Here is a 25585-nt window from a genome sequence, read left to right on the forward strand (position 1 = left end):
GAAAACGACTATACAAAATTGCAAGGTTGTTAGAATCTTAAATGCACAGCAGTCGATTTTTTTCCCCTATTCTGAATTATACGATGAATACAGTCTTTCATCTGTCACTGTGCCCATTTCTTCAGAAGGCAGCCAAATATTAAGCTTCTCAAACAAAAAAAATGTTAGAATGAGGAAAACTACTGGGGAGGAGGAGGGATAGCAAAGCATGGAGGAGAAACCAGGTTTTGTTTTTATTAATTTGGCCTGGTGAGAGAAATACGAGCTCTCGTCAGTAACTGTGCTCCCATCCCCCAGCCACCATCTCTGAATACAGGGATTAGAAAAGATTTAACTGGTTGCTATCCTGGGACTGGCTTCTAGCAGCAATATCTAGTGCTGTGATATCTCCCCATTTTAATGGAAATCATGCATTAAATGTTCACAGAGTTAGGCAGAGGTGAAAGTGCAAGGAAATTGATCCCCAAAATGGATTTCAGGTGAAATTGCAGATCTCAGATAGTTATTAGAATGGGGCAGTAAGCAGTGACCCCTAAATTTAAGTTATTCAATACCTCCTGCTCTAAAAAAATCTTTGAAGAGCAATAGCACTTTTGTTTTTTTTAGTGTGAGGCTTGATATTTGGCAGAGGCACAGTCCTGTGGCAGAAAGGTGCCTTTTGGTGATCTCATGAAAATCCATTTAGATTTGGCTAAATTGTTAGCTGCTGAAAATTGTCGCTGGCTCTCTTTATTTCACACTGCTCAGCTTGCTTTGTTTGGGCTTGCTGTCAAAAAGCCTGAAAAATTCCCTGAGCCTGAATTGCCCCTGTGCCTTACTTCAGCAGTCTAAACACAGAGCGTGACCTCTGGATGGGACACAGACCAAATAGATTCTCCTGCTGCTGCTTTCCTCTCTCAGTGTTGGGGAACATCAGCTATGTGAGGACTAGAGCAGCTTCCATTAAGGGGTATAAATAATTCTTAGTCCTCTAAAACATTTCTCAACCTGTGGGTCATGACCCAAAAGCGGGTTGCAAGAATATATGAGAAGGTTGCAAACAAACTTTAAAAATGGATTCTCCTTTAAAGGAGAAAAACACAGGGAAACTGGCTTTTCCCTTGCAGGCTGGCAGATCTCAGCCTGTGAGGGGCTACTTGGGGCCCGCTATGCCCCACACACCGCCCCCCCGCCCCAGCCCACACACCCACCCCCTGTCCCACACACTAGGGGGTTAGAGGCAGGAGGCAACAGATCGGGAGTGGGGGCACTGGATCAGGACTGGCCATCAATATTTACAAGTGGGTCCTGGTACAAAAAAGGTTGAGAACCACTCCTCTAAAACCCTTCTTATTAAGAAGACTTCATGCCCCCTGGGAATAGAACCTAGACCTATAGCATGGTAGACCAGGGTTGCCATTGGTACTGTTTTATACCAGACCACCATTTTTTAAAACCTTTGTCCCCTGTCTGTTTCTGAATGGGGAATGGACTGCAAAAAGTACTGTTTTTCAGTTTATTGGTGGAAATACATGGCAATCATGTGTCCTTGCAATTCTATTGGCTGTGTCTAGAGGTAGGGCAGTGCACAGCCAGGTTCTGAGCCAGCCAGAGAGGGAGGGAAGGAGCAAGATGACTTTTTTGTGTTGGTTGCGCCCCTTGCTCCTGATTGGCCAAGGAACCCAGTAGCCCCAACTCCTCGCTGCTGATTGACCAAGGAGGTGGAAACCCCACCCCTCACCTCTGATTGGCCAAGGGGACCAGTGGTCCTGCCCCTCACCAAGGGGTTTGAATATCATTTAGCATTTCTATTACGGTGGTACTCATGGGACTCAACCAAGATCAGGCCTCACTATGGTGGAGGCCATGCAAACATGAAAAAAGGCAAGGTTCTGACACTCCAACAACAAAAATGTGTTATGACAAGAGCAGATGAATTGTTACCAGTTTCTGATTTTACATACATTTGGAGGATTATTAATATGAAATAGAGAAACCAGTGAGTTTAGAAGATGATATATTTAAAGAACTAATGTAGAAATTCAGGACCAGATCCACTGACATTGACTGCTTTGCACATTTCCAGTGACAAAGCAGCTATAAACTTGGCTTAAACAGACAGTTAAAACTGAATTTGCGGTTGCTTTGCATTACTATAGAGCAGGGGTGGGCAATTATTTTGGCTAAAGGGCTACTTTAGGAGTTTTTGTAAGCTGTTGCAGGCTAGGGGAGGAAGACAACTGATTCTATTTGATCCTGGCTTGTCCACCCAACACCCACCAGCACTCCCTGCAGTGGGTGTGGGACGGGCGGGCCAGGGTGCCTGGGCAGCAGGGCCAGGTCCGGCAGTGGCGGAGACACTGTCAGACAGCAGGTGGAAGGAAGCATCACTGCAGGGGCTGCCAGGATGCAGAGTCCAGCCACTGCACCACTCCCACCCCACTGCATGTCCAGGGGTAGTGGGACTGGCTGCATGTGACATAACCCAGGGTGTCCACCGCACCTGGGCTGGGCAAGGCCAAGGGACTGCACCTGGGCCGCAGGCAAGAGAGAATCCCTTGGTGGGCCGAATCTGGCTTGCAGGCCATATTTCACCCACCCCTGCTATAGAGAAACAAATCAGCTGGAATGCAACCTCACTTCAGAATGCTACTTAGCAGGGTGTAATGCATCATGAGATTTGAGGGCCTCTGGCTTTAGTCTATAAGCCCAGCCTGACCCAAGAGAGCAGTGAAGCACTGCTGAGGAAAGTAATACCAGCCACTTTTGCTGTGCTGAAATTAATGACAGGATTCAAGTTATGATTTTTGTATTCATGTCTGTGAACCAGTTGAAGGTGACGCACTTGGGTCTATCACAGAACATTCAACCAGTATTGTTAACTTACCAGCTGAGCGGGCCAGAGTGAGTGCTGGTATTGAGCGCAACGGTCTGAGAAACAAGGTTCTTTGGGTAAATCCAATATCTTTTAATAGAATAACTAAAATAGTTGGAAAAATTCTTTTTTGCAAGCTTTCAGGTACAAACACCCTTCAGCCTGATGAAAGGTGTTTGTATCCGAAAGCTTGCAGAGAATTTTTTCCAACTACTTAGTTGGTCTAATAAAAGATATCAGTTTTACAAAGAACCTTGTCTGCCTATGTCCTTAGGCCAATACAGCTACAACCTATACCCTTGAAACATGGTCCGAGAGATGAGCATTAGAAATCTGTTGTAGTTATCACTAATAATTCCATTATAAAGATGCCTTTTAAACAGTTGAAAATGTACTTTTTCATCCAGCTGTAGGAAGAGGTTACTTAGTAAGATTCAGATGTTTTAATAATTCCAATTGTTTAATGCAGTTTTGATTTTCTTTACTGAACATCAAAAAGTATGCTAGTCACAGGTTTCTCTGCCCAAAACCTGAACACTATGCTCTCTGCCCACTTGGGCTTGTAATATTTGTGGGGTACTTGCAAGGCAACACAACAGCAATTCAGATTCCTCTGTTGTAAACTTAAATCAAGACACAAGCACTTAGACACAGGGGCTGCAACACATGGGCACATTTGGCAACTTGTCTTCCAGATACACCTCGAGTGGCCTCTGTTTATAACCTTCACTGACCAAATTTATAAAAAGCCTTAAAGTATTTATCCAGATTAGGGGCAAGGCAAGAGGATATGGGAAACAAAGTAAAATTGGATTTTAGAGAAAGTATATTAAAGCTAGTTTTAAAAGTGTTGTTAATTTGTTAGGAAAGCACGGGTAACGTGAGAAAAAATATTACTCTCTTTAAGTAAGCATGGGATCTGGAAGCTGAGTGGAGAGAGTGGGAAACTCATGGCAGGGCTTTAAGCCACCTATCCTTCCTTTGCAGGTCAAGGCCAGTTGCACCTCCCTTTCAGCTACCTCAGAAGGCTAATTTAAAATTGCATCTTGAAAGTTCATATTTAGCATGGCTCCAAAGTATATGCTTACCTTTAAATGTAGGATTCAAAAGAGTCTCTTGAGTCACTGGGTCCATGTCTCACTGATATAATGTGATATAACTTTGTTCATAATTTTATCAAAACATGTATTGAAACAGGTTTCTGCCCAACTGTTCTAGATCATCACTCCTCTGATGGTTAGGCCTCGTCTTCTAATTTCCAGTCTAAACTTATTCATGGCCAGTTTATAACCTTTAGTTCTTTCGCCAACGTTGCCCTTTAGTTTATATAGTTCTGTTTTTTACCCACTGATGAATTTCTAAAAAGCAGCCATATCCCCTCTCTAATTTTGCTTGCTATTATTGTATTTACTCAAATAGAAGATAAGGCCCCATCTCCCTCCTCCCCTCCATCAACATGGGGGAAAAAGCCCCTTGTCTTATGTTCACATACGAAGGAGAGTGGGGAGTAGGCAGCTCAGGAAGCCTGGATTAGGGCCAGAGTCAGACCCACAGCAACCTCCTGCCCATCCCATGGGTAGCCCCTTCCTCCCCCTTACTATCAGGTGCAGCTCAGCTCCAGCTCAGGCTGGGGTCCCTCCCAGGCATGGAGCACATGGACACTCCTTCCCCTACTTGGCCAATCAGCAACACTGACACTACTTCATGGCCAGGCAATGGCTGAGCTTCCACGTGCTGTGCTCCAGCATGGCGCAGCCTGAGCAGCATCTGACAGCAAGGACTTAGGGGATGAGAAGAGTCTGTTGGGAGCTGGAGGTGGCGGGGTACAGGTGACTGGGGGGGGGGGTTGCAGGGAGGAGAAGTGGGTGGGGCAGAGAGCAAGGGGGCCACCTGACTGCCCCCCCCCCAACACTGCCTTCCCTGCTGTAGCCAGGGGGAGGGTGGGATTCCAGACAACCTCTCCAATACTTGAGGCTGTACCTGGAAAATTATAACATTTATACTTTTTCCATATATAGGATCTAAGTATTGGGGATTGTCTTATATTTAAATAAATATGGTAGTTCCTAAGTACATAACCTTGCAACTTTTGTTGTTAAATTCCATTCCAGTTATATTAGGGAATAGAGTAAAGTCATTCAGTTTTTCTTGGAAAATATTTCGATCCTCCCCTGTATTGACAGTGCCCCCAAATTTAGTGTCATCAGTTAATTTCATTAGCATAATCATACTTCCTGTGCAAAACTCACTAATGAAAGCTTGAAGATTAATCCTTGAGAAACTCCACTAGTAATGTCTTTCCAGCCTGATAGTCCCCTTTTCAATACATCTCACTGTTGTCTGCCCTTTAGCCAGTTCCTTATCCACCTCTTGGTTCTTGTACTAATCCCCATCCTTTCCATCTTATTTCACATGTGGGAACATGTTCTCACTTAAGTGCTTTCTTGAATCACTTTTTAAGGGCAGAATCCTGCAAAGTGTTGAGCATCTTCTACAGATACTGAGAATCCTCCACTCCTATTACATTGGTGGGAACTGAGGGCCATCTGCACCTTGCAGCATGTGTGCAGCATTATATAGGTTTGGACCCTAATTAATCATAATGGTCCCTCCTCTATAGTTGATCAAGTGCTTTCTCTTTCTTGCTGCATCTTGACTCTGAGGAATTTATACTCCTTTGTTAACTTTGAATTTAATGGCTCTACTCTTAATGCAATCCCCTCTTTCTACCTTTGCAGTATAAGAGGTGTGTCCCAACTGTTCAATCCAGCTTGTTTGAAAGAGAAAAGTTAACCTTTTCAGCCTCTATTTCCAACACAGATGCACATTCTCATACAAAATATTTAAAAAAGCTTAGCATAATTTTATTTGAAAATGGTAATACAGGCTGTCACAATATTATTAACCATTGAAAATAATGTCTTCCCTTTGTACTTGTGAATTAACTATTTTTTTAAAAAGGTAATCCAGTATGCATTTGTCATATATCCCAGGCTCTCATTTTTTGGAATTTTCACAACAAATTTAAAAAGACAGTATTTAAGGTTTTAAAGGTTCTCTTGTTCATGCATCAGTAGCTGCTTTTCATGAAGTTTTTTATATCTGTTGCATTCCACACTGTGCTAGTATGCAATGCTATTGATTTGAATGGCACTCTTACTATTAAGATTTACTTGATACTATTTTAGATCTAGTGTAATATAATAGCATGTCACTGTCTATTAGTGTTACATGTGCTATTCTGTTTGCTGTGATTTTTCATAATAAAAATGTAACAATGTGTACAGTAGTGTTCACCATGCATAAACTCTCAGAATATCTTATCACTGTAGGATAGTACTATGCAAAACCACAGGAAAACGTCAGCCCTATTGAAAGTTCCATCCATATTCCATTGAGTCAAAGGATCAAACAGTTGTCAGGGAAATAATTTGCGTTTTCTCCCCCAAATAGTTGTATTCATGTTAAATAAAATACTTGTTTCATTCTTTGCAATTTGTCTTCCAAAATTAATAGAAAAATATGCTAATATAGTATTGAAAGTGGTCTCCCCAAAGGCGTTTCAGAGAAAATGTGCCCATTCTTGTTTCTTTTTGCTGCATAAAGGTCTGAAAGGAGTGTGAATTAGTTGGTTGATAATTTATTTTTAAGAGTAATTTTTTGGTTTTTTGCATTTCTTTTTTCTGCTTGCTCTTTACCTTTCAAGTATCTGGCATATAAAGTCTGATCTTAGCCTTGCTGAAGCACTTTTTCAAGTCTCAAGAATGTATACTAGGAACATAAACATTTTTAAATTGAAGGACTGGCACAAAGCCCCATTAAGTTAACTCACACATTGTCTGTTGCAGAACCAAACCAAAAAGATTTTCTTCCTTGTGTTTATTAAACAGTGGTTGGGGGAACAGGAATAAAGAGTTCTGATTCTCTGGAATTCAAACCACTTCTCTCCATTAATTCTAATTCTGACCATTAATTAGGTTTTTCTTCCTTGATACTTAGATGGTAAGCTCTTTGGGGCAGGGACTTCCTTTTTATTCTGTGTTTGTACAGCACCTAATACAGTGGAGGGCTGCCGATCGTTGCTATCACAGTCCAATAAGAATAATAAGACACAGGCTTTTTTTAAAAAAGAACAACCAACCAACCCTGAAGGTCATCTTATTATATCACAAAGAAATATCAAAAATGCACAGACTTGGGTCCCAACAGAAACTTAGGTGCTTAACTCTCTTTGAAATCAACTCCTAGTGACTGGGTGTTAGATGGAAAAATAGGAGTTAAGTGCTCTGAATACGTTTAAGAAGACCTTTAAGTGGAACTCTCTTCTTTTACTGATCACCTTTCAAAATAAAGTGACAGCCATAATACTCTAACATTTTGGTTGCTTTTTGTTAAACATATGGTCAGTATCCAGCAGTAGTTTTGCAACCTTTTGTATACTTGTGCACATAACACATACCTAATCCACAAGAACCAAAACTTCTTAGTAAAATGTATGGTTCTGTTGCAAGCTAATATTTTATTTTAGGGCTCATAGTTTTGGGTCAACTGCATATTACTTACAAAAATAATTTTCTTCTGTCACAAGCAAAATTTGTTCTGAAGTTTTCATTTAATAGTGGGGAATTTTCAAAAGTACCCTTTTAAATAAATAAATAACATAGTAGTATAAATGTATGCAGGTGCCAGTCATTTCATTTAATTTGAAAAACTCCTGACTTCACATTTCTAGATGATGCAGATGAAATTGATTTCTGTACTACATAATTCACATACGCACAGTTCTAAAGTTTGCTTTTGCCTGCACTGTGCTTGTATGTCTGTATATACAGGATAAGATTCTTGCTCAGCGATTGACATTATTATCAACATAAAAAATTAGAGATTTGGAAAGATTAAAATGGCTCAGACTAAAGGTATGAAGTTTTTAGAGGAACTGCCAATCCTGTTCCTGAAGGAGATGTCATTTGGGGGCTGCACAAGGCAACCAGAGATAGCTCTGCCTGTTTTTGTAACTATAAAGACTTCTATGGTTTTCAGAGGCATGCTCTAGGTTTACTTGAAATAGTCTGTCTGATACCAGTGCCCCAGGCATATGCAGCGTAAGTGGTAGTGTCATGTGTTAACATGGAATTACCGTTTGTTTACAGTCTTGAGTCACTGAATTCATTCTGTCATGCAGGAGTGTTCATTATAATATAGGCACTTACTGTCTTGCTACAGCCCACTCCTGAGTGACATCAAAAAAGAAGTCAGTATTTTATTCTCATAGGCCTTAGACTTCCTAAATGGTCTGTGGATCCAAGGCCTCAGGCACTGAATGTTTCATAGTAGCAGCATGGTTTGGTCTTTTGGAGGAAGAATTCTGCCTCTTGCAAATTGTGGAAATAAGACAGTTGTCACATCCTTTCATAGTAATGTCATCCCTCATGTGCTTTAGTGTAAACTCTCCTCATTCAAATAGCTTGACAATGTTTATACTTAAAATTATAGTTTTTATTTCTGTGCCTTGGCTCTTTATTTAATATTTCTTTTGTACCCAGTCACTGAAATGGCTGCTCTGAAACAAGGCAGTGCACGGGCAGAAGAAGTATGTAATACTTCACTTGTCTATGACGTTTGGCACTTCATAGCTTTAAGGAAAGAGCAACCCCTACAGGCTGTCCTTAGACCATACTTATGTTTCCAGAAATAACCACCGGATTTTCATTTTATCCATTAAAAAGGCTGGCAGCTAAGCAAAAGGAAATGACGCTAAGTACACACAAATCTGTGCCATGTTTTTATATTCCTAGTATTTAAAATGAAAAACAATCTGAGAATAATCTGTACATTTTTAAGGGTAAGGAATAAAAATCTGTCTACTGCTGTTTATACCACATTAGGCATCAGCGATTTCTGAAAGCCTAAAGTATATTTTTGTTGCCTAACCTGAGGTGGTCCTCAAGCTGCTTTGGCTGTCAAGAGCAGATGTGTCTCAAAATCAGCACTGAATGAAAGTCCCAGGAGACATCTGAGACTTGCTCTCATTCCTCCTTAGGCTGTGGCAGGTTGATTACTTGGCAGTTGCCATCTTGTAGCAGCACAAGGGTTGCTGCTTGGCCCTACACACTTAACGCTATGTTGAGGGTTGAGATGTGACCCAGAGAAGTGGCTCTCAAGTGTCATTCATCAGTACAGTAAGCATCTGCTTTACCGTATAATAGCATTGAAGGAGCTGACCTAACATTCTCAGCCTCCTGGGTCTGAAAATTTGGACAGTGTTTGAGCTCTTCATCGTTTCAGGGTAAATAAACCGCAATTTATGTAGAGTTCACTTTTTATGAGTCTTTTGAACAAAACCTTAAAAGTGGGTTGTATCCGATTTGCATGGACATTAAAAGTACCATGGCATTCTTATTTGCCCCGGTGCCTTTTTGTGTATAATAAGATTCTCCATTCTGTTATCAGATTTCACAGACGCTCCCCACTTCTCTCTCAGTCCATGTATCCATTTGGTTTTTTATTCTTGTTTTACACATGGACATTCAAATCCACTGATTCAGTGTAAGATTTTTTTTTTATACTGTTGTTGTTAGTCATTTCTGTATTGACTGAATTTTTCATTGGTAATATTTTTGGCAGCAATCCATGTCTGCCTGGCTGGAGGCCAGTTCAAGCTCGGCAGGATGAGCCCTATTGTTCAGCAGACTTGGATTTTGTTAAACTCTCTAACAGAAATACGTGTCAGGAGATTTGCAGCTATAAATTGGATCATGTCAGTGAGGTTGGGAACTCACTCAATACGAAATTGAACATTTCGGCATGCCTGTTGCTTAATATGTTTATGCATGCTTCCTGCTTGGGTTTAGAAAATGTGAAAAAGGGAGACCTGTTGAGCTGTATCTCTATTGCATACTGTTGGTTATTTTTCTTTGATGTTCAGCGGTTCAAAGATGCAGCAGTGTTTGAATTGTACATCGCACTATTAAAGGGAAGTCATTTCTCTTTGTGTTTTGCAGGCAGTCAGATGCCACCTCAACCTTCTGGCAGCCAGTCAGAATCCAGCTCCCATCCTGCTTTGAGCCAGTCACCAATGCCACAAGATCGAGGTTTGTGAGGTGTTTTACTTTGTGCCAAATGTTTGTTTCATTCTCAGCAGCATGTGGACATGATAGAATTTCCCTTGCTTTTACCTAGTAAAAAAATTACAGTCTCTATTGTAACAGACTGTGTGGAGTTTGGGGTTGGGCGGGGGGTCCTTTCCAGGGGGAGTGAATGAGTAACAGGATTTAACCAAAGCACTGTTGCAAGCAAGGAGTTCTTAAAATACTGTCAACAGCATGACAGGATTGTACTGCAGAATTTTAACTAGTGTTCTTGAGAATCCAAAACAGAAGAAACGTGATGGTTATTTAACATGGAATTTGATCTCTGGCCAGCTATAGGTAGAAATTCAAAATCACCTTCCATTTAAAGAAGGAAATAGACTGGTTGGGTCAAGTGGTCTACCTCCCTCCTTTATCACCAGAAATACTGGACCCTAAACACATTGTTGATAAAACTTTGCTAGCAAGAACCCTGTTTGACTAGGGCTGTTTTAGCCAGCATGGGTTCATTCATCAATGAATGGGATAAATCTTTATCTTAGGGACAGGGATCTTTATCTTTTAACTGTGTTATATGTAACTGCCCTAAGAGGGGAGTTTATTACAGTTTCATAACCTGATTATAAGATAAAATAACTATAGGCTATTTTCATAACCTGATTATAAGATAGAATGCCAGTGAATGAAAGGCCTTGTTTACACAATGATTGAAATGCACTGTATTTTTCTGTACACCACACATCCCCACGCACCTTGTTTTGGGGAGGCAGAATGGGGAGAGTGATTTTTCCAGAGCCATGGCTGAATACATGTCCCATGTTGAGCAGAGAATGGAGTCTGCGCATCAGTATCACTGTCTCTCCTTGCAAATGCCACAGATTAATATTTAACCAAAAAGTGAAAAGCTGCTGCTAGTTTGACATCAGCTGTGATGGGGTTAAAGTCTGAGCTACAGAATAGACTCCGTCCTTGAAGAGTAGACTCCACCTCTCCTGCAGGCAGCTGGAGCCCAATATGGACCCAGCCCTCAGCAACAATTACAACATCCCTATACCTCCAATCCGGTATGGAAAGCAGTTTCCTTACTTAAAGCATGAGTCCCAGTTTTGGAGGGCCATTTTTTAGGGAGCAGTGCACATGATATGCAAGTAAACTCAGTACTAGCAACTGGTTAGCAAAGCAGATATGACAATAGGCGATAAAGACAAATTAATGCTTTAAGTGCTCCCATTAAAGTTACCTTGGTATTGAAGAAAGGTTCCTTGTAGTAGGTTCCTGAAGAAAGGCAGACTTGATGCCCAGAAGCTTGTCCAACAGATCTCCCAGTCATGCAGCTGCTCCAGTAAAGGATATCACAAAATATTCTTTACCTCTTGTTTAATTTAGTTGTCATATTTACTTTCCAGGTCACCTTTACATACGGTTGTTGTTTGCATAGAGCTTCAATTCCACCTTAACAATTCTTTAGTGTGATCCATGTCTGGTGGAAGAAGAACAACCTTGGTACCAAAGACTGATGCAGAATATTGCATGTGACAGGCTGTCGTAAGATAGTGGGAAGGGGTCAAGCTGAGACTTTAGGGACCCATGCTTCTCAGGAGCTGTGTGCATTTCTTGTGATGGTTGGATCTAAGCATAGCACGTGGAGCTGCCCAACTGTATTTATTTCTTCAGTGTTGTGTACCCTATAAGGCTTCAGAGGATGGGCTAACAATGGCCACGGGTGAGCAGAATGCTTTAATTTCCTTGTGGGGGTGAATGTATGGATCAGTTCTCTAGAAGGAAATTAGATGGCAGTCTGTGGTTGAAACCATCATTAAGAACAGGGGGATCAAAACTGAAATAAAGGAAAAGACAGCTACCAAACTAAAAAGCTAAACTAGCAGACAGAGGTGGAAAAACTGGGATATAACAAGTATATTAGTCTGTTCTTCCCACATGGAGGATGACCTATGTAGGTATAATATAAAGAACATGTTTTCACTTGAATTTGGAAGTATTTTAATAGTCTTTAACTGTTTATATGCAGCATGCTTTGTTTTTCTGTTTTGATTATACATTGAGGTTTCTGGCATGCTTCTCACAATAGTCCTTGTGACCCAGCTTGTATAAAATGTCCATTTGTTTCATGCAGCAGATATGAAATTTGTAACTAGGTAGGTCATATTGATTTTGCAGAACATGCTCCCCAAAGCTTCTATAAAGTCTGCGGTACGCACATAAACATGCGTGCATTCCCTTTTGTGCCCTATCATCGATTAGAGGTTCCTTTGAAATGGAAAACTTCACCTTTTAAAAAGGCTGTTATATTAGTTGATTCCTTTGCTTGCTTGAACTGATTTCCACTGAACTTGGAGAAGAGAAGCAGAGGAAGAGGTAGGGACTCAAAGGGAAGGTACTTGTCATTTACTGATAAAAACCTGAGCAGAAAATCATTGCTGCTGAAGACACCTGATCCGCAGGCATCTGTTACAGTAATTTAAACACTTGGCGCACTGATATGAATGTTTTCCAGCAAAAAAACACCAAGAGATCCTCCAGTTCAGGATAAGGTGTTTTTGTTCCTTCTAGCACTTCACATAACATTTCCTTCCTTGTTTGAAGAAATGACTGAATGAACAAAAGCCTTCTAATGGTTTATTGAATGGAATCCCATACTCTCAACACTCGAAAAATATATTATTAGTCAGATTCTCCAGAGCTTGACTGACAGGGTAGGATCCAAGGTACAGCCATTCTGACTGCTGAAATGCCACACTTAAACTACTATGTTTAAACTTAGTTATTTTATTACGAAAGTGTTTGATTGTATTTTATCCTTCTTTTCATGGTTACTCAGCACCCAGCTGGGATTTCTCATGTTTGCCAGCCTAAGGCTATACATCCCCTATCATAGAGTACAGTATCAAGCGACCAGGCATTTTTATATGTAGAGAGAGAGAGAGAGTGTGTATGTGTGTAGCAGTAGGAATTTCTAGGGGTTTGGAGTTTACCAGGCCTTTCAATTACTTTTGATGTAGTTTATCTTCTATTTTAAATGTAGTGTAAATGTTATTTTTATTTTTTTAAACGATTTTGAAAATCTTTCATATCTTATTGAGGCTGCAGCTCCTTTGTACCTGGCTCAGGATCAGCAGAAGCAGTTCATGCAGCACATTTCTGTTTGCATTCCTGGATCTGCACTTATTTAGATTTGATACTAAGACACTGGAACTTTTTCTGTTTTTACCTAACTGTTATCTACGCAAGTTGTGCTATTGTGTGGAAGTAGCTGCTGCATATCTTTTCTAATGGAAACTTCATTATAGTAGCAATCATAATTTTTTGCTGGATAGCTCAAATTATGTCCTCAATCATTGGGGGTTTTTTTCCAGAATCACTCCAGTTTTGCATTAGTATAAATAAGAACAGAATTATGTCTACTTCCACGCAGTAAAATTAAAACTCTTTGCAGACATTTAATTGCTTTAATTTCCTTTTCCTTCTATGTGATAGTGAAGTAAATAGTATCATACGTATTTTATAAATGCATGAACTGAGGGTAAAGGCCAATTGTCTCCCAATTTTGGGTGTGTCTGTTTTTAGGTGTGTCATTTTGAGAGGCACTGAGCATCCACAACACCATTAGAAGTAAGTGTAGGCTGTGGGCTTGCAACATTTCCAAAATCCAGTTCCATTAAACTGGCCACACAGTAACTGACGCTTTCAAAATCAGCTGCACCTTTTCTGCGAAGTTGGCTGGAGGCTATGGTCAAATATACCACTTTTTAAAGTGGGAGAGAGCTACTGCAGGAAAAACATATCAGCAGTTAGAAAGTAACTGTTATGTCTGCCTGATTCTGCAGTACAAGTTCGCTAAGTCACTGTATCTGTAATCCTGAATGAAAGAATGTTGAAGTTATAGTGGATTTGCAGCACCTGTGTTGCTAGAGAATCACGCAGTTGTAACAGTTGTATCATAAAAGGTAATACTGATATTGGTGGATATCAGTACCACTATTCTATCTGCCTTGTACCTGAAGCATCTTGCTCAGGGTCATAATGTAAATTAATTCCAGAGCTGGGAATAGGCAATTGGCTTCCCAACCATCCATCCTTTGTCCAAATGCAGGGGTGAGCAAAATGCATCCCACAGGCCAGATGCGGCCCGCCAGGCCTTTCTATCTGGCCTGCGGGGCCCTTAAAAAAATTTAGAAAATTAAAATTTATCTCCCCTGGCTACCTATCATGCAGCCCTCAATGGCTTGCCAAAACTCAGTAAGCGGCCCTCCTCCCAAAATAATTGCCTGCCCCTGTCCTAATGATTAGCTCCTGCACACTCTCTTACCATAGTCTAATAATTTTAGTGTGTGTACATGCACATCCATACAAAACAAATAGAAAATTCTGCTTTATGACAGTGTTGAATTTGACTTTTCTTTTTAGCTCAGCATACATTCTTTCCTATACACTAACAGAGCCAACAAAATTCCTCTACTCCAGGTTAATGTGTTTTAAATACTCAGAGTTCAAAACTTGAGTCTTATTCATATTAAAATAGTACATTGAGAACTGAAAACCATTGAATATAATGGAAACAGTAAATAGCTTCATACCATTATTCTCACAGATATTCTCATAATGGGAATACTTAAAGAAGCCTTATTTATTAGGGCAAATGTATATGGGTCAGAATTAATTTTTAAAAAATCTTTAATTGTTTTCCCGTTATAGTTTTCACAGCAGTATGTAGTTAAATATTCATGATAATGCTGATGATATGCTAAAGGTCTGAAATAGATCTGGAGTCTCAAAATCAACACAGGTTATTTAACCCTTTTCATCTAATGTACCATCAGGGACTTGCTCAGTGAAATCCCAGAGCACAGGAATAATTAGAAGATAGTAATGAGGATTTAATTAGTCCTTGAGATATGCTAAAATAGGACCACTGAGAACTTTTCTGTTTGGACATGGATTGCAAGCAGAATTGATGCCATTGCCATTGCTGTGATGTGCTGGAAAATGTATTCTGTTGCTGGAGGCAGTTTCATGGCACCATTCTGTGCCTGTCAGATCTGCATGGAAGGTGCCCAGAGTATGATCTCCTGAAATTGTTGAACAGTACCCTTCCTCTGCTCTTCTACCTCCTCCCAGTAGCTGTTCTGTCATTCTTCCTACTTCCAGCTTTATTTGTTCCTATTGTTTACCTGGTCCGCTTTAGGGAAGGGGAAGGGTTGTGATACAAATGTGTATTCCATTAAAAGCCATTTTGCGAAGAAAAACAGTGAGAAAATTCAGCCTTCTAGAATCCCGCTGGCGGAAAATCTGGAAGCGCTGAGTGAAATCTGGACCTGTTTGACACAGCCCTCTGTAAGCTTTATCTCTACATCTAGTCTTGATTTAGCATTAGATCTTCATAGAAATTATATTTATCAATAGCTGCAATGTAATAAATTTAAATGTCTTTTTGGCAGCAGAGATGTTATCTTGCAAGAGATAGGAACAGATGGAATGTAATCAGACATTTTGATGTTCTGTCTGTTTTCCTACAAAAAAAAACTAAACAGCAAACTGAATTTCTGTAACTACAAGCTCCTGACTTGCTCATTAGCTTCATGTAAGGTTTTCTTTTTATTCCCTTTCACTTTTCCCCTCATCTGTACACTGTCAGCACCTGAACTTCGCCATCATTTATTTTCTTTTAATAAAATTTATTTATTTATTTATTTATTATTAATATTGGTTATTATTAATATATTTTCTTTAATTTTTACTTGCTTGGAATGCATAAATACCAATCTCAGAATCTGTCTTTAATTTTTCTACTTAGATTGTGTCGTGGTTTAATACTGACATTTGATGATAGAAACTAAACTCTATTTCTTGAAGAAAAAGAGGAAAAGATAGATCAAAGAACTCTTATTGCAACAAAAAAGATACTGTAGTTTGGTTTTAGATCTTAAAAGACTTTTTCCCCCTGATTACATTTTTGTTCTCATTTGGGGATTTGGGATCCATTCAGAGCACAGAGGAGCCAGAGAATAAAATGATTTTTATTCTCTGTCATTGATTTTGTCATTAAAATTCTTCTGCTTGCCATGTTAATGATGACACCACTTAAGGTTAAATCAGACTTGGTAATAAGTTTACTTGATGTAGGCTGAAGTGTTTCAGGCTCTTGAAACAGAAGACGTTCAAGACATGTAACAGAGTGCAAAGCTACAGGTATGTTTGGATGCTTTCTCCTCAGACCATTATCCAAGTGGGTCAATACAGTAAAACTGAGTTCAAGCAAGTGTTCACAAACGGCATGCCAGCCTGGTAAAAGTCTTTATGCCTGGCAACCTGGCATTAATTGAACTGTACTCCAAATAACCAGAAAACTTCCATGCAAGACGCACACAGCAAGTGTTAGTTGAAACATTGCATATTTTTAGAAGCACTTATTTATTATGAGGATGCTCCATAAAGCATTTTTCCTTAACTTGAATGGCATTGCAAAATAATCTCAACACTCCTTTCCCTGCTTCTTTCAAAGATTACGCATAAGCATATAAAAAATTGATCAAATAATTGGCAGAATTGTATAGGGGAAGCTTGCATTGCACTCTCTGGACTCTGACAGCACTGATAGGCTCTCATCTTGTAACAGTAAATTCACCCACAGTCTTTAAGGAGATGAAGGTCATCATTTGTCTGTCTAGTGTTTTTTTTATTGGTACCATGTTACTTTGACTATAACAGTCAGAGTAGTTTTGAACTGAGCATAAGTGTGACAGTACAGCTTTGATTACTTCCATTTAATTTAATTTTTTATTTGAAGTCCTGAAGTTGGAAGAAATGGAATAGAATGAACAAAGATGGAGTACAGTCTACATTCAATAATGTTATCAATTATATTTATTGGATGTAGTATCTGTGAGCTCTAATCAGGTACCAGGGCTCTATTGTGCTAGGTGCCGTACAAATGCAGAACAAAAATGCTTATGATATACAATAAATAATCAAGGTAGTTGGGATACAGGGTCTCTGCTTTTCTTTTTAGGCCCTTAAAGTCTTAATGGTGTTTGGCTTAGGTTCATAGCAGATGTTAAGTGCAGACTGTTACTTTTTTATTTTAAAATATTCAAAGTGATGACACAGTGACAAACTAATTTAATTCTTAAAGGATCCAAATGCCAGTTTCAGCAATGGATGGATGTGGGCTTCAGATTAGATTTGGATATCAAGTATATTCCCCTTCCCAGCTGCTTCAGCTTTGGGCTGAGCTAATTAGTTGTGGCATGAGTTAAATATATGGCAATATTGCCTCTGTGCAAGAATGATTGGAAGGGTAGGGGAATGTTTTAGGAGTAATAAGCCATTCTCAGAAAGAAGCCATTCTCGGCACAGTCCACCAAAGCGGGGCTTGGGATAAAAATGATACTAGTATAATCCAAATCCAAAATCAGGTTTTCAAGTAAAGTTTGTATACTAGCAGCTGGTCATGCTATTACTTTTTTTTTTGGCTGATGTTAAATGATATTTTTTTAATTAATAGTTTATCTTTTAAGATTAATTGGAATTTTATTTGAGGTTAGGAGAGGGGAACTGAATTATTATCAGAGAGTTCATACAATTGCCAACACCAGGACTCCTTAATAGAAAAGTTTCCACTGACTTCATTAGACAGCTTCTGAATTCTCTGCCTCCGAGTTCAGGGAATGAAAGAAGTTACAACCTGTCATTGATGAAGAAGTTGACAAAGTGACAGTGGATGTTCCTGTCACCAGCATTACTGTGAAGTTACTGAGTATGATCACTGTCCCTGGGACAGCTTCCCTTTCTAGCCTGTAAAATCAGAGCTGCCCATGGTCTGCCTGATAATTTCAAGGAGATTTGACTTCAGTAGAGCCCTAGTTAACCTTTTGAGGAAACCTGCCTAGATGTAATGAACTACTGATGTAAGACCTTTTATTTCTTTTTACATCAGTCTGCAAAGACACTCAGCTGAGAGCTAAATAATAATATATTTATCAATAACTAGCCTTTAGATCATTCTTTTCATCCAAAAGGATCCCGAAAGGATTTATGTACTACAGCATAGAAGTTTATCGGAAGACCTGTAGCCATTACTCAGGGAAAGCAGGGAGTCAGCCTGAACACAAAATAGGTACAGCAATGTGGGACCAAAAGACAACAGGCTTATGACCAGACAAAACAGAAGGGACTTACTGTATATTTTTAGGTCTTGTCCTCAAAACCATATATACCTTGTGGCATTCATGATATTTTCTTCATAAGAAGGAGGACCTGAGATGATCCATCAGCAGTATGAATATGAGTCTCCAGGGAAGCTAAATTTTTCAAACCTGAAATTTAGCCCATTAAGCCTGCAGAGCCTACAGATTACACATTGAAAAATGTCATTCCCTCACTGCTGTCCTCTGTGATTTTCATAAGTATGCATATTATTAGGGGAACATAGACAAATGTTGATTGTATACCCCAGATTTTTCATGTTGATACTCAGATTAGTTCTTGCAGCCCAAGCCACCTAGTGAAATGGTTGTGGATTTTTATTTTTTGACTGTAGTTTGCTGTTGTCCCAGTTTTCCGAGCACCAGAGCAAAAGGCATTTTGCACTGTTTGCAATGTGTAAAATAGTGGCCTGAGAGCAACACAGGCAGTGAGTGGTTTCTTTACCTCTGTCAATGCATCAACAGTTCCATAAATGTCTCTACTTCTGTGCCCTTAGCACTGCACTTAAAATTTACATCAGAGAGCATTAGGCAAGATTTGCATGAAGAAAGGTTGGATTTTTCTTCCCAAACTACCATCTGGGTAATCTGTCTGATCCTTCCCCTGATTCCAATTTATCAGTGATAGATGATATGAATTTCAAGGCTAGGCAGTAGCTAAGGGGGGTTGGGGTGGGAAAAAATTTAAACATTATTGCATGCCATACATAGGCAGGGTTTTGTAATATCAGAGAAAGAACTGGGAGAGATTCAGCCAGTTAACCTAATAGCGCAGCTGGTAGAACACTAGGGGGTCTGGGTTAAAGCCTGAGCTAGGTCATTAGTTTCCATCTTCCCCAAAGCTATGCACACTGTGAAGAGAAAAAGTCGCACAAATAAACAGCAAAGATTTTGTAAGATATTCAGGCATAATAGAAAATTATTTTTTTAGAAAATAAGTAAAACAGAACCAATATCGCTCAATAGGAACTAGGCCTTTTGCAAAAAAGAGAAATAGCTTTAGCACTCGTTGCAGGAGGCGATGCTTTTTCTGAGGTGGTGTTTTGCGTAACTATTATTTCACACATGCCGAGAAACATCTTTTGTTGAACTGGTGCAAAGAAACAAGGCAGTTATTCTTCAGTTAGCAGATGCCAACATGAAAACAAATTGTCCAGGTGCCAAAGGGAAAGCATGTTGCATGTCACTGTGGCCCAGAGAACCTTGAATGTTTTTAGTGACGCCCTGGCATGCTTGTAGGAGAAGCTGAGGTTTTGGGCTCACAAGCAGAATAGCTCAATGCAGAAATCTGATGTCTGTGTTGCTGTGGCAAAAATAAATCATTTCCTTTTCAAAGAGTTTTCAAGTTGTTTGTAGAATAAATTGTGACGAGTCAGCTCTCACAATTAACCAAATTCTTCTTTTTCCTTCACAATTCCTTCCAATTTTAACCCTTTTCCCCCATACATGTTTAAGACCCTTCAGTTTTTCACCAAATAAAAGATATGGTATTTCTTGAAGTGGAAACAGATTTCTGGTTAGGAGCCAAGAATCAACCCTGTCATAGCTTCACTTCCATTGTTCTTTTGGGTCAGTTTCCAAATGATCCTGCAGTGTCGCAGTCCTTCTATTACGGGAAATGTTTTTTTTAGTAATCACTCAGAGTCAAGTTGTTTACCATAGGAGTGCTTCATTCAGGAACAGAGCTCAGTCTCTGCATAATAATGTAACTGGTTACACTGGCTCATGCCAGAATCACCTAAGGGTACCCTTCCGGGCTTTAACCATTCAGCAGAACCTCTCATATGTATAAGCAAGTCTTTTAACTTAATCACCTAGTGGTGTTCATGTGCATGTGCAGCTCTTCTCTGAGACTTCAGTACCCCAGTTGCCATTTGGCAGTCAATTCCTTAATTCCAACTGTGCAGTGGCCTGAGGCCCAGCTGTCCCAACCTGGAAGGGCTGTTGACTGTCTGATACCTTCTCAGACAAAACGGCTGAGTCAGTGACTCATATCTCTCCCCCAGATGAGACATTGATAAGGTGTCACCTATTTCTCTGTAATATGTGTTCAGTTAGGGTGACAATCTTATAAGACCACAGGGCTATGTCTTGAGTCACAGTTGTGAGTCAGGACCATTTATGATCATTATTTCCATCATTAAGAAGGATGGCATCACTTTTGTGAGTGTTGGCAGCTCTTGAAGCCCCAAATTAAGTTTATTTTGCCTCCTTTCTCTCCCTCTGTCTCTATATATACCCACAAGTCCCAAATGACTCTGACATTGGTTTCTCACAGTACAGACATTCTTGTTTTCTTTTGAACAAAGTGTTAGCAAGTGACAGACACCCCCTGCTTCATTGGTACCACTTAGCACTGCAATTTAACAGTACTAATAATGGATTGGAGTCTGACTAAGTAGATGCTTTATTATTTTGATGCTGTTTTTCACTAGCCTGTTAGACTAGGGATAATGGAGACTAGCAGTTTGATATATAAACCCATACTCCACTGCAAACTACTTGTACTCATGCCTAAGAATCCGTGGCCCACTGTCAGATATTGCCAAGTCAAGGGAACACCTTGTTTAGCAAAAAGAAGATATGATATGTATGCTCTCCTGTCTGACTGTATTACATTATCGTAAGTCATATCTCAGGGAAGGGAAAGTAATAGTTTAGGACAAGTACATAGGCTTTTTCCCGCTAATATAAAGAAATTCATGAGTACTTTGATTCTGGCAGCCAGATTGTCCTGGGCTTCCAACATGGGCTCTCTTGCTTAGCTTGGCTTGTATTTTTGGCATAGGGGACAAGGCTTAACGGTCTAATATTACTGTTCATTTGTGGCCAGTATAAAATATCCAGGATGTTTCTCTTAGATTTTTTCAATCCCTAAATGACCTCCCTATATCCTTTTTAACATGTTTTTCTATAACACTGTAGAAATAACCATCCTTACATGTTAGCCAGGCTACAGCAATAAGAGGTTTAAAGTTAAAGCCAGCTAACACTGGCTTTCCATAAATATTGGTGTGAATTGTTTTTTCATTCATGAGCTAAGAACAAAGTATCTTTCTTGTATTGAATGAGCAGTTTTTTGTTAGTTCCTGCAATGTGGAAGTAACTGGTCTCCAATTTTAACTGTCTGGTTACAAGAACGCTATGCTAGTACCCTCCTTGGTGGTGTTTGTGGACAACCTGCCATGTACTGCGTCCAGAGTACATCAAGATTGGCTTTCTTTAGTTAACTTCTTCATTTCCTCAAATTATTTATTAAGATTTGCATCCCATTTCCACTGGACTTGATCCTTCAGTAGAGTTCTTGGGTCACTGCTTTGGGCAGCCAGATCTGGCACAAGTTTCCCTATCTTCCAAAGAATCTTTAGACCCTTTCCTTGTCCTTTGGGCAGGCATATTGATGAAGACCTCAGCCTTGCTGTGATCTACCTGTAGGTCTTGCTGTGGTAACTTCTCTTCCAGGTGTGCTCTTTCCATTACAAAGAATTTACAACTTTGTCTAGCTTTAACCCAGCAGCCCTCGCTCTTTTGAAAGCTGCTGGGAACGCTGTTCATATTCTATTATTCTTTTCCCTAGATCAAAGCATTATCTCTGTAAGCCATAGTACTCTCTGTATCATGAAAATTCTGTTGTTTGGTGAAACACCTCAGTTGCTAAAAGCTATCCAAATGTCAGCCTGAAGAAACAGCATCTTCCAGAAGGGGTGCTGAATGTGCACAGACATGTATTATGTTTATTTTCTAATGCATCCAGCATGGAACAGTACTTTTCACCAGGCATCTCACCCAAAATGTAGTTCCTTTAGGTTACATTAAAACATTCCCTGTTCCTGGCACTATGTTGGGGTGTGTCCCTTTGTCCAGTTTAGCATTTTGTAAATAACCCCATTGCTTTCCAACAGATGGTCTATTTATCTTCTACTGCAATATTCCCCATTGCTCCCATGAAAAATTCCTCTGAGCTAATGGTGCTGTTATCATCTGTCTTGTCCACACTGAGCATGCTCTGTTGCCAGGCATTATCTTGGCTTGTGCTTTTTCCACTGTACATACTAGTTCCATGTTCTTTGAGCTTTGTATGCCTGCTTGAAAAGAAGTTATCAGAAAGTCTTCTGATGTGTTATCTATCATAAAGGTGACTCGTAAGAATCATGGATGTTGCTGGCATCCATTGCTTGCAGTTACAGAAGAATGTGCCCTTTAAACACATTTCCAGGGACTGTCATCTCTGGTGGGGCTTTTAACTGCTGCACCCATCTACCCAGGATATTAACTTACTGTGTTTTCCTTATATGTGATATTTGCTGATTGTTCAGAGCCAAATAATCTATTTCATTTGATGTTTGACTGATCAGCTTTGCACAATATGAGCCTGTACACAATGTAACTGGTTCTACCTGGCTAATGCCAATGCCTTTTGGCACAATATAGTAGCCAATTTTAGTACAATATAGTATACCTGAGCCTTCTCAGTTACCACATTATCATGGTGGTCTGTCCACACTAATCACTAATGTGTCTGTCCACACTAATCGGCCATGCCTCTAAGCAGGATAGTGTGAGGGTTCAGCAGGGATGTAGGTGGCTGGGCCCGTGGATAGGCTCTTTGGGGTAACTTTGAGGTCAGCAAGGTAGGAGTACAGGTTACCGAAGCATTGGGTTCGGGGTCTGGGTCAGCGGGGTGGAAAGCATGGGACCAAATTCCAGGGAATTTGAAAGGAAAGATCCAAAGGATGTAGGCTAATACTCGAGCCAGGGGTCAGAGAACCAGTGCCGAGCACCAAGAGAAATCTAAAATCGTGGTCATAAAAGCCAAGTGAAGTCAGGGTGCCAGGAAAGCCAGAGAGAGCAGAGCCAGCGCTGAGTTTCAGGGGAGATCCAAGATCAGGGTCAGGAAAAGCCAAAGCCAGTTCAGAATCAAGTGAACCGGGGAGAGCTGTGAACATGAGCTAGCCAGAACAGTCTGATGCTGTGTCAAGGCATGCCTGAGCCTGCAGGTGTGTTTAAAAGTGGTGAGTGGCATTTTAAGCAGCCAATCTGATTGCAGAGAACTGGGTTAGTCACATTAGTCAGGGACTGGGGGCAGGTGTGATAACTTGCATGCTTGGCCCAGTATCAGAGTCCCCGACAGATACTAAGAAACAGTGCTGCACTAAGAGTTGGTGCTCTTTGTTCATGGGCTAACTTGTTCAAAGCTAACCTGGCTATCTGTACATAACAGAGCATTGTACCATGTAGGCACAATGTACCCACAAAGTGCATTGATTCTTAAAGGTTTATACCATGTTTATTCACAAACCATGCATACTTTTCCCCAAATGGCAGCCCCCCTTCCCCCTCCAATAAAAATAAAAATTGGGGGTGTGTTTTAAGTAGAAAAGCTGATTTTCTGCCCAGAATAGAAGTACCCTGCTTTGATCTCTGGTGTACAGTGCAGCAGCAGTACCATTCCTATTGAGGCAGCTGAGGGAGTCAGTTGACTTAATGGTTCATTGTTCTTCACTTCAAGAAAGTTATTAATTCTCTCTTCTTTTTAGTAGTCTTGATGTTCCACTAACCAAGCTAACCTTTTTAGAGCAATTTTTCTCTCTGCTGGCTGTTCCTTGTCTCTCTTCTCCTATTTCACAGCTCTGGAGACTCTTTAGCTGTTTCCAAAATCATAGATCCCCCACCCATCAAGACCAGTCTTCAGCAACAGGTAGGGTTTCAGCTCTTAGTTAAGCAGGAAAGGGAGGGTGAGTCAGCTGAGGATTAGGCTCTTTCCCTGCTCTATGCAGTCATAACTCTGGAAAAAACTTTCTTTCTTTATTCTGCCTTCCCCAAAACAGGATGCATGTCTTATTTGGGGGAGGGGGGGGGTGTAATATGAGAGAAAATATGGTATAGGATATTCTATTAATAGCATATTCCATTGAGTACAAAAAAAATCCTATCATAGATGGAGGGCTTTTATGACACCTTGTCAATATACACTTATTTCTTCCTTTAACTTTTAATAAAAGCTTCTGCTTCTGAATCAGCAAGGACAGCTAGTCAAAATCATGTGTGAATTGTGACTCCACCTGTGTTCCTCCTCATGGAAATACATAGAGAACCATAGTGGCCCTGTCTGCCTGCCCCTTCCTCAACAAATTTGATTAAACCTGACTGCTTTCAATAAATATGTTATGTGCTTGTGAATATGCATGAGTGCATGTGTATGTAGAATACATTATATGCAATGTTATTATTATTTGAATATAATCAAAAGGGGTTTTAATCTTTTTTCCTTCACCTAAATAAATAAATACAATGGGAAATTAAAAGGAAAGTGTTATGTCAATACAACATAATAGTGGATATTTTAATTAAACAAAAATTAGGATAATTCAGCATTATGCTTTCTTCAGGCACACTGAACATCTCAATCAAGGTTTGGTGTACTGTCCTGGAAAGAGCCTCTTCAGATTCAAACCAGGAATTTAAAACATCCAGGGAAGCCTCTCAGATTTTGTGGCAGAGCTGAGCACATGCTAGGACAGTGGTTTAGAAACAGGTTAGCGCTGGGTAGATAGTTATGGAGGATAGGTGTATTCAGTAAAAGAAAGCACAGTGTGTGTGTGTGTGTGTGTGTGTGTGTGTGTGTGTGTATTTGTAAGTCTAAGTGCATTCGTTTATGAAACTTAGTACAGTGCTTCTCAACCTTGTTAGGTTCAAGGTACCCCTCAGAAAATGTCAGCTCTTAGTTTTTGCTCATTTTTTGCTTATAGAAAAATAATAAGGCAATTTTTCTATTGCAGCAAACTCAGAAAAGCCACAACAGGTCAGATATTTTTAACGCTGTGGTTTCCTATTTGAATCATTCTTATTTGATTCTTGTGAATCAAAAACATTGCATGGCATCCCATGGCACCACTGAAAGGATCTCGAGTCACTGCAGGATGCTGTAGTGTCCTGGTTGAAAATCACCGTTCTAGTACCTTACGTTACACTATTAAGTATATACACACAACAACATTAAGAGAATAAGTAAAATTTTCAATGTCTTTGTTAAGCTGTTATATATAAATATCAGGGATGTGCAGAGTGTATAAAAGTTATAGATATACATATATATGCGTGTGCGTGTATAAAAGTAATATTTATAAATAGCAATAGGAAGAGAGAACCTAATATCTAGCTGTTTTAAAACTTCATGTGTATGTTTTGCTTAGATATACAAATGAGTTAATTATAAGTTACCTGTCTTGTTCTTAGTAGATAGTATGATGCTTTCTCAGTTGTAACCTGTAAAATGCAAAGGCAGCTCAGAGGCCTTAACTGTACTTCATAAAAAGGTAATTCTTTAAAGAAATAGAATTTAAGTATAAAACATGAGAACATTTTCCAGGCACCTAGCTCTGCTTTGTTTAACTAGATTTCAAATAGTTTTTAGCCTTGCC

General features: G+C 39.8%; 1 protein-coding gene across 10 annotated transcripts in view; it reads left to right on the forward strand.

Moving 5' to 3' along the window:
- The window catches only part of ARID1B (AT-rich interaction domain 1B), a 432896-nt gene that overhangs the window by 310973 nt on the left and 96338 nt on the right, over positions 1 to 25585 (forward strand). For all 10 annotated transcript variants that reach the window (XM_059714373.1, XM_059714361.1, XM_059714369.1 and 7 more), the window contains one exon: positions 9856 to 9945. In XM_059714373.1, the coding sequence (XP_059570356.1) occupies positions 9856 to 9945 (90 nt within the window). The remainder of the gene's footprint in view (positions 1 to 9855; positions 9946 to 25585) is intronic.

Source organism: Alligator mississippiensis, chromosome 1 (genome assembly GCF_030867095.1).
Source record: "Alligator mississippiensis isolate rAllMis1 chromosome 1, rAllMis1, whole genome shotgun sequence".
NCBI classification, from domain to species: domain Eukaryota; kingdom Metazoa; phylum Chordata; order Crocodylia; family Alligatoridae; genus Alligator; species Alligator mississippiensis.